Consider the following 14,217-nt stretch of genomic DNA (forward strand, 5'->3'; position numbering starts at 1 on the left):
TTTTCCCTCCATCTGACTTTCAGTCTGGATGATTTTTTAAAGTGTCTATGTTGGTGGCGAACTGACCATCGAATGGGATGGGACTTTCTAAGTGGAGGATCTGAAACAGGGACCTGGGAGCCACGATTTTAGGACAGGTTTCTGTGTTTCTTGGGATGTGGGAAAGCTAATCTGAAGAGTTCTGTGAAAATGTTTATAGAATTAAATTATAAAAGTAGCTTAGGAATAGGGCTGAAAATAAAGCTATAGTAATCTTCTGATTTAAATTGTATTCCTTGGCCAGTGTTTATCCTCCATCACACATTCATATTATCTGCCTGGTAGGTTGAGCACCTTTATGATCTCTGAGATTGCCTACACAGCAAAGGTTATGCCTGGTAGGACAGGCTGTAGTGATATGACTGATATGTTCCTTGAAATTGGTTTCCTGCTGTGGACAGCCTTGGGTGGGGTTCATGTCCCCCAGGCATGCTCACCTCCTCAAGGGACATCAGGAGCTGCCTGAGTCAGGAGGAGGATTATGGCTGAGCCTGCCCTTGAAAGGTGCACCCAGGGCTTTGGCCACACCCCCCAAATATGCACCCATGGGGGTGGCAGGACCTGACCCACCAGCTCAGCAGAGTGAGGGATTTGTCCCTTTCAGGGTAGCAAATACAGGTCAGTCGCTGTGGGGAACTCTGTGGATAGAGAGGTGCTGAGCTTGAAGAGACTGGTGGGTGCTAAAATTGCAATTTTTAGTTTGCTGACCTTACTAAGGAGATGATTTTGGAGGGCCATTGCTTACTTAGGGTTTGGCATGCCTGTTCCCATATAATAGAATTATCCTTCAGCTGCTTACGTAAAAGATCCAAATTAGCTGACAACTGTCACCTGTTTATCATTAATGTCACCATATTTGTTATTTCCTTTAATCCTGGATTCCTGAAATCTCACCTTTAACTTTTTTTTTTACTTTTCAAGAAAATTTTTGTCTTTGAAAAAGCTTGAAAATACAAAGGCAGGGACCCAGAACCAGAAAACAATGTTTCAATATGCATTTTTAAAATATTGCTATTTTTAATGCATTGTGTTGCTCATGATTTTTTAAATTCTTGGTGGTGTTAGCAAATAAAAAATGAACAGCTATTTTTTCAAGATATGTAAGGAATAAGGGGAGATGCAGTATAAATACTGAAGAAAATGTAGATGTTTCATTGTCCTCTGTACAATAACAGTAATCATTTTGTAATGTACTGGAAAAGGCAAGGGAAAAAAGGAAGTTTCAATATTGGATAACAAAGCACTTAAATAAAGTGTTTATTTACTGGAGATCATGAAGGTTCTGTCTTTATAATATTGTTTAATGCACCCACTGCTACTAGTTTGGTATGTTTTAACATTGCATAATAGAACAGAGATGTAGTTAAAGGCATGAAAATATAGAAGTCAGAATTTTTGGGCATTCCTTGCTATATTTTGAACTTAATAAAATAAGAGCTGATTTTCATTCATTTGACATTTTCAAAGGAAATAGGGCTGGGCTTATTATTGTTACTACCACAATCATCATAGAAAGATTCCGACATTTTGCTAACATTGAGTAGTGCTAACAGCACAGAAGATTCATTTGATCTTATATAATGTTTTCATGGTTAATAAGATTTGCATATGACATTTTTGCATGATTATAAGTGCTGGAATTTCATTGCAGTAGGCATTAACTCCTGCGATTGAAGTTAAGGGAATTTTTTTTTTTTTTTTTTAATAGCTAATCAAGAGTTTAACTGCCTCTGGGGCATTTTAAGAAAATGTTATACTGTACTTAACGAACATTATACTACAAATAAGAGTGATATTCCTCTAATTAAAACAGTCTGGATATTGCTTAATGAATGTTTTTCTTATCTTAATGTGTAGGCAGTAAGGATTCATGTAGTTGCCTTTATTAACTTGTGGAGTTAGTTAAAAAGCTGGTTAAAACAGTAAGTCCATATCAGGTCAATATAAAATGCTTATGTAGGGATTTCATTGCTCTTATAAATCCACTAGTTAAAAAATAAACACAGATGCTTGTTTGTGCCATCCTGAGCCATATTGCAGGGTAGTATTTCTGCCTGTAGACATTTCCAAAGTTAAGTGTTGCCTGGAGCACTGCAGGATTTGTAAGCATTCTTCTTTATCTTCCATTTAGGAAATATTTTTAAATTTCCACCAGGCTTGTATTCAAAACCAGAGGGCAGTTGGTTTTCAATTAGTGTGGCCACAATTGCTGTTGAACTAACAGCATTGTGTATTCGTTCTTTTTTTCTGTCATATTGCATCAGCTTTGATGTAATTACAACATTTTCTCTTTTTTGATGTAATTGCAGTGCATTGTAGTTTTATAGTTCTGTTCTTCAGCGGTTGAATATTTACTAATTGCTTGCTAAATTGTTCTTCACTGCTCAGTTATTTGGCACACAAAACATTCTGAATAAGTCCAGTTTAAAAAAAAAATAATTCTTCCATTTAATAATTCCTCTGCCTAATAAAATAATTCTACAGAATAATGTTTAGCTAAACATAACTAATATTTTTACTTTTAATCTCATTCTGAAAATATCATGCAGGTTTTTTTTTTCTCCAGCTGAAATTGAGCATCTTTATATTGTTTAAAAGATATTCACCACTTGGACTGCATCTAAGTCTCAATTTTGCACAAGTGTCTGTACGAAAACCTGAAAATAAAGCAGATTGACCCATGTATAGCCTAAGAACACATGGAGATGGAACAGTTTCATAATTCAAAATTAATCCCCAGTCCTGGAGCCACTTAAGCACATGGTTAACTGTAAGTTTTTTACTAGTCCTTTTGATTTCTCTGGGCTAGACACAAGTGGGTATACAGGAGCATTTTCAAAATACAGAGAAGACTGCAATATTGTTTTCTTTTTTGTATATGGTCATAATGCCTGTGCTTTATCTAGTATTATAATTTACCTATGTTTCTAAGTACAGGAATCATCGAAATGTTTGTGGTTTGACTAGACATAGACTGATGTAAATTGTAAATCGAGATAAAATATAGTCTACCAGTGAAAAATTCTTAGAAGTGTGAAGGGATCTTCAGTTTGTAAAATATCCCCACCACAACCAAAACTATGAAGACAACAGTTTGTAATAAAAAATTAGAAATTCTGAAAGACCCAAAGCGGATGACAAATTCCTTCTTTCTTCTGACTTCTGCAGCACTAGTACATTGACACTTCATTAATTTCCTTTTGCCAAATATTGTCAGTCACAACTTTAGTGTAATTTTATTTGAACTCAGATGTAAATCAGAAGTGATTTCAAGGACTGTGCTCTTTTTCTTTTCTCTCACGCCATGCAGACATGGATATCTAACCTGCACAGGCTCTGGTGAACATAGTGACTGTCATGGATGGCAAGATCATTTTAACAGGCAGGAATGGCACTTTATTGATTCTGACTTTATCAAGTGCCTGTTTCTTATTTTGTATATAACTCATTAGCAGCCTGCTCCTAAAGTGCTCAGGAGTCTTTGGATGAGTTTGGGAGCCGGACTTTAATCACAGTAATTAGCGTGGAATTTTTGAATCCTGGTCTCGATCTTGACCTTGTAGCATTTAGCCAAGGCGCACACAGCTGGACCAGTGACAGGGGCTGCAGGAGCTGGGGATGCTCCTGGTGTCCTGGTGTGGGAACCGACGCGGAGGCAATGGAGGGCAGTGGGGAAGAAAAGAGGGGAAAACATCTTCAGGAAGAAAAGAAAATCTGCCCAAACACAGTTACCAATTTTTGTGTGTGTACACCGAGATGGGTGGGAGCAAAGTCAGTGTGAGAAAAGGCTGGGGCAGAATGAGGAGCAAGGGAAGTAAGTACCTGATGGTAAGATGGAGGGGAGAACTGGAAGAGCCAAGAGTGGTTTTGCAGTGATGTAAAGAATCTCTTCAAAGTTTAGCTTTTCTGCAGAGGCCACCAGGATGTGTCTGACTGTATAAAAGTGCAACCATTTCAGATTTGTGGGTTATATATATTCACTTCCTGAGACAGATTTTGGACTGAGATCTTCCAGGACAGGTTGTTATGCATGCCCAGTCCTCCCCCTGAATTGGAAGATTCTCAACCTCCAAAGGCATGCTTTTTCCTTTGTGCCACACAGCTCTGGTAACACTTGGTGCATATTTGTTTGTAAACAAAACCCAAAAGCAAATCAAAACAAATCATACATTGTCATGCATTCAAAGCAATATCTTCTTGCTTCTCAATGCACACCTTAAAAAAGGCTAATTTATGCATAGTTTTTTCTAAATCTCTTGATATTGGTATTGGATCTTCATCTTTATTGTGGGCTGGTTTTGGTTTTTAAAACACGTTGCAAATTTCTGTTGCAGCTGCTAGTTGCAATTCTATTTAAAAAGAAGTCATACAAGAGTTTCCCTCAAGAAAACATACAGCTAAATAAAATTTTGCAAAATCTCCTTACAGTGGCGTAGATTTTAAAAATGCAACTTAGAAACAGAATTAGTTAAATAAATGAAAGCACTTAAAATTTTCCTAAAACAAAAACTGTCCATACTTAGTGTTTCTATTTATATTTTTATATTTAGGAAGAGAGGGAAAGTAATTGTTATCTTAACTACATGTTCCTTGGGTGAAAGTGGCAAAGTGAATGTATACAGACAGACAGAGTGCTTTTCCATTGCCCTGGAGTGCTGTGGGTCTGACTAAGCAGCAGAAAGCATCCCAAGAAGCCAGATACTTTATCAATGGTAAAAGCAAAGTGAGGTATAGCTCAGCTCGAGAATACTTTATGGGCATGGCGAGTTATTCAGCATTATCCACATTGTAAGGAAGAGAGCAGAGCCTCAACTGTATGTCACATATGCTAAAACTCCCCAAGACAGGACACCAATTAACCTTGGATGATAGCAAACACACACACACACACACACACACACACACACACACACACATACACACAGGCTGCCCGAGAGGAGCAGCCTGTTGCCATTAGTAGGAAGCAGCAGCCCTTGTCACCCTGAGCCATTATTTAAATCTCTTTTGAAATTCACTTCTTAAGTCAAAGAACCATAGCACTCTCCTCTTCCTCATAAACAGACTATTTTTGCTGCCCTGAAAACAGGAGACATTAGTAATATGAGAAGCCAGTGGTCCTTTATTTTTATCTTCACTGTCTAATTTGGCCATTTTGAATTGAGAAGAAAAAAATGCCTGATCTTCAGTCAAAGCAATTTAAGGCATGATGGAGCTCAGAGTGAACCAAAACAACAGGGTCAAATGTAGTTGAAAGAACATGGTGGGGTAAATAAAAGGTCTTTTTTTTTTTTTTTTTTTTTTACATTTAGTGCTGGTGGGAGGAGAAAGTTTGGTTAACTATTTAACCTATGATAGCCTTTTATCATTTTATGGCTTAGGGGTCCATAATTTTAAGCCTTTCCCAGTAAGTTCCCGGTTTGTATTCAATCTTTTCTCTGATGCCCAGTTATATAATTTACATTGGTTTACTGGAGATAGGAAAAAATTATAAATAGCAGGCAAAGACATATACTTCTCCTAAAATTACTTTCCAGCAACTTTGAATTTGGTGTTTAGCTTTCATTTCTACTCACATTTCTCTGTACCATGGTTTTTTTTATTTTTTTTTATCAGTGAGGCTCTCCTTCCCCATTTGGTTCAGCTCTCTGTTTTTTGGCTATAATGCAACGTGTCCTGATCAGTTGGAGTGAGTGCTTGTGAAAGGTCACTTGGAAGCCCCCTTTTCATTTCTCCCTGCTACAGTTTTTCCAGCAGGCAAGCGCTCTCAGGAGCAACCCCCTCCAATCTGTCCCTTTTGATATCCAAAGCTGGTTGTTACGGGGGTTAAATTTCTTAATTCGCTGAGTTTTTGTGAGCGCTTCTTCAAGTCACCACTCTGTCCCCGCAGCTGGGTGCAGACTGCCTGTCTCCCCCCGGGATGCTGTGGAAGTACTAGGGTTTATTCTTTCACCTTCTTCAGACTTTTGGGGGGCCAATTTTATACCTTCATGTCTTCCATCAGCTTCAGGAGAATTAATCTTCACGTTACATCTATGCAAGATAGTATCAGCCTTATGGTGGGAAGTTTAAAATTAGACAAAGCCTCTCCCGGTAAAGAAAATTGCTTGTCAAGAGATCTCAAACCATGAGAGCTGGTGGCTTCTGCCTGCCCTGGCAAGGGCTTAGGTTTGGGGGGTTTCTTAATTAGTTTTTTGAGGGTCAGGGAAATGACCGTACTGAGTCTGGAACAAAGGAAGAAATCAAAATGTAAAGCTGAGTGTTTGGTATGTTGATAACCCCCCAGTTTTAGTTTCAGCATAATTGGATCAGGGTTAGTGGCAGTTGTTACGTAAAGTTCCTTCCCTTACATTTTATTCAAAAGTAAATGTCATAGCTCTTCACTTTTAACCTAAGTGTTTTTGGTTTTTTTCCTTTTTTTTTTTTTTTCCCCTAAAGAAGAGCTGCTTGCTTTACCAGGATTTATTTCCATTAGGAGAGCACTAAGATTTTGGGGACCTGTATTCTGATGGTAAAGCTTGTGACATGAGCTTTTGTTTTCCATTCGAGGAAATGTTAGCATTTTTTCACATGTTAACTTTTAAACAATTGCAAGGAATTTCTTTTCCTTGAAAACTGCTGTCCTTTTCTTTTTCCTCCCCTTTTCTCTCTTCTTGATATTTTTATTTCCCTTTTATATGGAGACTTGTAGATTTTGTCACTTCAAACGTTAGCTGTTCCTCCTCTTTTCTTTCACTTTACAATACACACTAGGAGATTTTTTTTTTTTTTTTGCATATTCCTTCCCTTTCTCTGTGAGATATTGTAGTTCACCAAATTTAAAACACTACAGTATTTAGAATCCCCGCAGTGCCATTTTAAGTATTTGGACCTGGAAAATGCCCCAAGTAATAACTACCTGAATTGCTTTTAATTACACAATATAGCTGCATCATTTTACTTCAGATTCTTTTTGATTGATGCTGTAAGGCAATTGTAACCATGGATGATGGGATTAAGTGCCTCTTGAAGTGACTTTAGCTTCTTGTGGGAACAAAGGGAAAGAAGAGAACACTTAGTCCCTTTTTGAGTGAACAGCCTTTTTTCACTTGCTATATAAAGAAATACAATTAACAAACATTATCCCCAGAGGTGAATTGAAATGTACATGCGGACAATAACCGCTCTTGACTGCAATTAGACATATATGATCCGAGGTATTTTGGCCATTCATTAGTGCTAATTGTTTGAGAAACAAGCCCAGAGAACAAATGATTAAAATGTTAGTGCCATAACCAGGATTATTAGCATGTGTGATAAAATGCATGCGCCGCAGCTGTACCAATAAAACTCTCCAGCGAGTCGCTTTGATTCGACAAATACTCAGCGCGGCTGCGAGCCCTTCGTATTTGCACAGGGCCTGCTGATGTTTATAACAAACAACTTGTATCTTCTTTTCTTAATTAGAAAGAATTACTATGCAAATTGCCGGGCTTTGTAATTCCGTATAAGTTTCCTTTGTTTTTGGCAGATTATTTGTGTGCGGTGGTGTGCTACTCCCTGGTAAATTCAACACAGGAAAACCATTATGTTTTCTCCATAGTGAGGTTTTTTGCACATATTGCAGAAATAATTTGTAGGAGGTTTTAGCTGGGTCTTGTTCAGGGGGTGCTGTGGGTCTTGGATCACTTCTGTCCTCCTTCCATAGCTCCACAGATATCATGGTGTGCAGTTACATGCACAGAGGTCAAAAATACATGTTGTGGAAATTATTCCGATTTTTTAATAGTTTTAGTGAAATGTCTAAAAACACTCTTTGCATTTTGCCAACACTATGTCAAAGATTGCAGAAGGAAGATTTGGCCTATTGAGCAATGAATATTTTTCTATGTGTTTGGCAGATCTTCCAGGGGTGATTTGATTTAGCAAATAAACACAGAACAGAGGCACAGGTTAAAGTGCTGGAAATCACTTGTGCGAGTACTTTACCTTTTGAGCTGTATGTTATTGGCTCCAGTGTGACTGCACAGGTGTGTGCAGTTAAGTATGAGTATGAGCAATGCTGGAATGTGAAAATGAAGCTTACAGCAGGGAAATTTGCATAATTTGGGGTAATTTCACTGTTCGCAGTCATGCTGTATGGCTGCCATTGCAAACTGCAGTGTCTCCTTGTAGTCAAATAGGTTTTTTTTCTCCTTCCTGGGGATGAACTATTCACTCTTGGGTGAAATGGTTCTCAGAGGACCATGAGTAACTTCAACTTGCCAGCTACTTTTACATATTTGATGAAGACTTTAGTAGAGTGTTATGTTTGCTGAAGAAATTTAGTTTTATTTCCAAGACCCAAGAGCACTCAGCATGCTGCCAGATGCTATGAATGAAAATATGCTGCTGTAAAACAATTTAATGAGCATTACCCAATAGCCTAGTCCTTGTTTTAACTTACAGTGCTTAAAGGAAGAAACATTGTCTTAGCAAATTCACTTGGCTTTTGTCCATGTGTTTAGTTTAAAGCATAGTCAAGCTTAGTTTGAATCATTAAAATACTTGGAGCCAGGAAACATATGTAAGATTTTCCTCCTCTTTATGGCACAGGGTTAACAGTATAATTGAGACTGCAGTGCTGTGTGGGTTTTTTGTCCTAAAAAAGCAACTGCTGGGGATTTTTTTATTCTATCAAAATAACAGAAGTCAAGATAATCAGGAGTATGTTTCCTACCAGACTAGCTAACTGCTCATATACAGAGCACCCCAAGCCTTGCCACTGTTTAAAATAAGTCTATAGACAAACAGATCTATTAATTAATCCATGTCTTCCTCCGCTTTTTTATTGTAGAACATAAAATATGACTTTGCAAGGAAAATGCATAGTGATGATTAAAGAATATATGTCAAAGAATTAGCATATGATACCATTTACTGCAGTCATACCTAAAGATACCTGCTGAAAACTCTTATTTTATATGGATATTTCTAGAGCTCTTTTTTTGAAAGGAGAAGGATTCTGTGTTGCTCCACTGACACCAGCTCCTGCTGTATATATTTTTTCCTGACCATACCTTTTGAAAAAAATTATTTCTTCTTCAGCTTGCTAAGGTATCCCATAAAACTAATAATTTGACACATCAATAGTATATTTTTTATTATAATTTGTGTCTGGAGAAACCTGTTGTTTGAGGCCATGTGGCTACAAGGTTGTTTAGCTGAGGAGGAGATCCCACTAGTCACCAGGCAGTAGCATTTCCAGCATAAAGCCTATTAAGTGATGGATGTTAATGGATTAAGTCTGTCACTTGTTTGGAGTCAGGTGGTCTGCTGAGGAAGCTGTACTGTTCCTCCATCTAAACAAAAGCTCACAGACCTGGATGGTGACACCTGACTAAACCTGGTCTGCAGGTAATGGTGATTTCACCTACCCAGCAGTACACAGCTTTGTGGGTGGTATGCAGAGCAGGGCTGCCTTCATGGGCTTGCAGCAGTGAGAGGGAAAACGGCTGGGCAAACAGCTCTTGGTTTGATGGCAGCCCAGAAGAAATCCTGAGAAACGTGTGTGACAGAAGATACATCTCATCTCAGCATGCTCTGAGATTATGGTGTTAGCCGCGTCTATCAGGTTTCTGTCGGGCTGGAGGGTTGGTGAGAGGCACTCATTAAGGGTGCTTCAGGGGCTGCTTGGCTCTAGGCTGGAGTTAACTATTAATGGGCTGAGCTCTTTGACTCCTTTGTGCCCTTGGGAACCACAAGGCTGAAGCCATCAGAGGAAGAGAATAGAAACTAATCACTTTTGTTCCCTCATATATGTTTGGGGAAGGACTGCAGACTTCTTTACTGACCTCGGTGTCACACTGAATAAAAGATCCTCCTCCTTCCATTTGAGATAAACCACTCTTCCACCTCGTCCTTGCTCTCCCAAAGTGTACTACTGCAAGAAAATTAGATAAGTGGATTTGTCTAGCAGCCACTTTAGTTGCCACAAGTTCTGTTACCATCCCCACTTCAACCTGAAGCAGGGAACGTGAAGTAGTTTGTGAGAGAGAGGCAAAGAGGGGCTTTGGAGGGGCTCAGTGAATCTCAGCTGTGTGTCTCCAGGTGTTGATATGACCTCCACCACCTGAGTCTTGAAGCTGTTGCTGTTATTAACAAGGGTAACACTGGCACTTTTAATTAAAGAATTTTTATTTAACTGCCAAGCTGACCTATTTCTTAAATTGAATTAAGCTTTACCAGGCATGTTGCAAAGAAGAGCCTGGTAGTGGTTTTTGTAGGCTCTTAATGTGGATCCACCCAGGATATGCAGAGATGCAGTAGATGAGATAATGGAATAGTTTTCCTTTTCAATTTAGTTTACTGAGGTAAAATGTGATGAAGACTTCCTTCATATTTTTAACCCAAGTCTTATATTCAGCTTTTAGGGTGCACATTTTAGGGGAAGAGAAGGTTCTTCAGCAGATTGAGCTTTAGAAAGGTGAATATTACAGTGGTCTGTCAGTGACATACCACACTGGCTTTGATTTAGATTGACTGAACTCATTTCCAAGTACTTGAGAGCGTTAGTCATGTTTGCTTTGAAGAAAACCCACATGTGTGTAGCCATGTGTCATCCAAGTCTAGCAACTTAGGAAGCAATATTAAGAGGGGCATAGGAAAATGCGTGGGTCCCTGACATGATGTGATAATGACATGTTCAGCATGGTGCTAGGAAAGCTTTGCATTATTCAAAGTGCTGAATAATATACATGATAGTGCATAATGGTGTTATATGGTAGGATTATTTTGTGGTGTAAATGCCTTGTGCTTAGTATGAAGGTAAATTGTATTATTTTGTCCTCATCTCTGATGCAGCAGAATATGCCTGGGGGGTACAGCATGCAGTGGGGAGGAACAGGAGCAGGCAAGGGGTTTTTTTTGGAAGGCCAAGAAACACAGTGGCACCCTCTATAATTTATTTCTCTTGTAATTATGGAGCAAAGCAAGCTCCCCACGGCACTCAAGAGCAGCCTCTTCTGGCAGTCCCACAGCCTCCAAGTGCACTAACCCAGCTCCTGCCTGGTTAGCTGGACCCTCACCAGGAATGTCAGCACGTGTGGAGACCACCCCAGACCTCACACCTACAGGCCACAGGGATGTTATCCTCTCAAGCCATGTGGCACTTGCACCTGCACTGAAGTGTGGTGCACAATGCATTTACAAATTTTAAAGGACAGCACAGCCAAAAACCTGCTGCTGATGCTGGTGGATTTATGAACTCTGTCAATGGAAGTCTGTGCTGTGGGTCTGAAGGTCTGAAGAGAGTAGTGAGGTTCTGCACTACATGGGGTTTTCATTTTGTTTTCTTCATTTCCCCCTCCATCCATCTTGTTTATTTAAAATTTGTATGCAAATACATTTGTTGATATAATGCTACGGTCGCAAAATGAACTTCGCAAACCTGTGTTTGTTTTAACCAGCACCCCTGCTTCATTCACAGCATGGCATTCAGCTCCTGGAGGAAATGTGGCAGATAGCAGCCTCCTTCCCAGAGCAGCCCTGATCCATTCCCAGCACTGTCTGCATCCTACAGAGGAATCCTATGACAGGGAAAAAAACAACCACCACCTTCCTGTATTTCATACTTGCCATAGCACCCAGTGTAATCAAGGCTGCGTGGATAAACCTCAGCCCTGGCAGGTCTTTAATTATGATTAAGTTTGCAACTTCTATTGAACACAATGGTTTTGGAGTTTTATATTGTAATTAACTGTAATACTGATATCTCCCTAACCTTGCTCTTCCAAAGGGAAAAATATATATATAAATAGCCCCAAACCAGCCACTATCTAGGTATGAATGTTTTGCTTTTAAAATATAATCAATTATTATTTACAGCATTGCTGCCAATAGTCTAATTTCAACAATATCCTTTACAGGGTGGATTCTCCTCTGCCAGCTGGTGTTCCTAAGCTTAGTTATCACTTTACATCATCACACAAGTATGTTCCCAGACGGGCTGTGCTGTATGTACCTGCGGATGATGAAAAGAAGATAAGAAAAATCCCATCACTAAATGTAGATTGTGCAGTGTTGGACTGTGAAGATGGTGTGGCTCTGAACAGAAAGGTAATTAAAAATTATCTGTGTGATATAATCAGCACGAAAGAGAACTTGTGGGAAAACATTGCCTTTGCCTTGGGGAAGTGACAACCAGAAGGACAAAGATAACTCTTAAAATATACAAAGTAATGTCACAGTAAAAGGCTTTGTGAAGGCGTTGGGAAAATCTGGTTACCCAGAACTCAAAGAGATCCCGTGTGAGTAAGCAGGGAGGGAGTTTTGCAGGAATACAGAACTGGGCATAAGCTGTCATCACAGAAGAGTGGGAGATACTGTTATTATTGCAACACATTTCTAAGGGAAGAGGAAGAAACAGTCTGTAAGAAGAGAAGTGGGAAAGGAAGCATTAGTTCAGAATCACCAGGTGGGCGGTTTGTTATTGAAATAAAAGCATCTTCAGATTATGAGCAGAACAGCTCACAGGGCTTGAGCTTTGGGGTGTTTGGAAAGATGCATTTCCTGAAATATTTGGGGGAAATGCTGTTAGAGATGTTTCTCAAGGAAGAAGTTAGATCCTGAGCAATGTTTGGAACATGGATGGAGAGCAGAGTGGGAGATGGATGTAGATGGATCAAGTGCCAAGTTTTTGTTAACATTGAACTGTGGAAAAAGAAAGAATGATCTAGCATGCATTCATTTTTGTTTGAAAACAATTTTTTTTAAAAATATATGGAAGTAACGATTTTTGTATGTTCCACATATTAGAATAGATTTAGGTTGAATAAGAATTAGAATAGAATCATTTAGGTTGGAAAAGACCTTTAAGATCACTGAGTCCGACCTTAAAGGTAACTGCCAAGTCAGCCATTTTAAACAATGTGTACAAGAAATCGGTGCAAATGTTTCCTTAGTGAAAGCTATTTCTCAACAGGAATGTAAGTTTGCTGTCATATTATTTTCATATTTGTTGCTCTTCCTAACTGTGTCTCCATGCTTCAGACTACAGCAAGCAGTGTTTAGAGCTTGAGTATAAATGTCTTGTCCAGAAAGTTAGGAAAACAGGCTTGAAATTTTTCTCACGTCCTTTCAAAAATTTATTATTTTCTTATTCTTGTGAGTTAATGCTTTCCAGAAGGACTCTCTTGGATAGTGCTCTCTTTAACATTCAGCTCTTTACAGGTATGTTGGAAAGGAAAAATTTTACAGAGTTTGCATGTACCTCATTTAATTTTAAAAAGTGAAAATAGAACTGGCTGTGTGCTGCTGAAGATGATTGGAAAGTATTTTTCAGTTGCTAAAGTTCTGTGTTGAAAGACTAAATTCTATCTCCTGTCACAGTGAATTAGTATTGTTTCATCACATTTCAGAGGCTGCTGCTGTAAGATGATGCAAGATGTGTATCAAATGGAAGTATTTTTAGGTGCAGCTTAATTATATCAAATAGTTTATAGCAAAAGCATTTATTTGTAATAAACAATGACAGAAAGCCAAAATTTTATGATCAAGACAACAAAGTTGACAGTAGTAATTTCTCAAGGGTGGTAAAATTCTAGCTCTGTTGAAGTGAAGTTGTGCCACTGGGTATAAGATTTCAAAGAAATTAAGGGGGAAATTGGTAATGGAAACTTGAGATGACAGATGAGCCCTTGCCAGAGCTTAAATGCAAAAAAAATGGAGACAGGAGGTAGAAGTAGGGACAAGCTACCAAGAAACAACAGAAAAGTGTGGTCCAGGCTCGTAGGAGCAGAATGAGGAAGTTCAGAGCTTGTTTGGAATCAAAACTGGTGAGGGATAAGCAGGACAGCAAAAATGGCTACTACAAGTGTATCAGCAGTAAAAATGAGAAGGAAAACCAGTCAAATGGATGTACTGCTCCACGAAACTGCAGGCTTTACTGTCAGAGTCTGCCCAGTCTCAGGCTTGGAAGCAAAACTCAGGGGAGGGAGGGAGCAGCCCAGTAGGGGAGGATGGAGTTGGGGTCTATTTAAATGTCTGGTCTGTGGGACCAGGCAGGACACCCTGGACACCTCTGAGGGAGCTGTCATGTGTCATCACGAAGCTGCTGTCTGCCATCACTGAGAGGTCAGGGCTGGGGGATTTCCTGGAGCCTGGAGAAAGGCACCTCTGCCCAAAAGGCCCTGGGTGCTGATGCAGCACAAGCTGCACAGAGTC

General features: G+C 39.2%; 1 protein-coding gene across 4 annotated transcripts in view; it reads left to right on the forward strand.

The window, feature by feature from the left end:
- The window catches only part of CLYBL (citramalyl-CoA lyase), a 162,590-nt gene that overhangs the window by 74,238 nt on the left and 74,135 nt on the right, over window positions 1-14,217 (forward strand). For all 4 annotated transcript variants that reach the window (XM_056496112.1, XM_056496122.1, XM_056496135.1 and 1 more), the window contains exon 2: window positions 11,922-12,111. In XM_056496112.1, coding sequence (XP_056352087.1) covers window positions 11,922-12,111 — 190 coding nt within the window. The remainder of the gene's footprint in view (window positions 1-11,921; window positions 12,112-14,217) is intronic.

The sequence above is a fragment of the Oenanthe melanoleuca genome, chromosome 1, assembly GCF_029582105.1.
Source record: "Oenanthe melanoleuca isolate GR-GAL-2019-014 chromosome 1, OMel1.0, whole genome shotgun sequence".
NCBI classification, from domain to species: Eukaryota; Metazoa; Chordata; class Aves; order Passeriformes; family Muscicapidae; genus Oenanthe; species Oenanthe melanoleuca.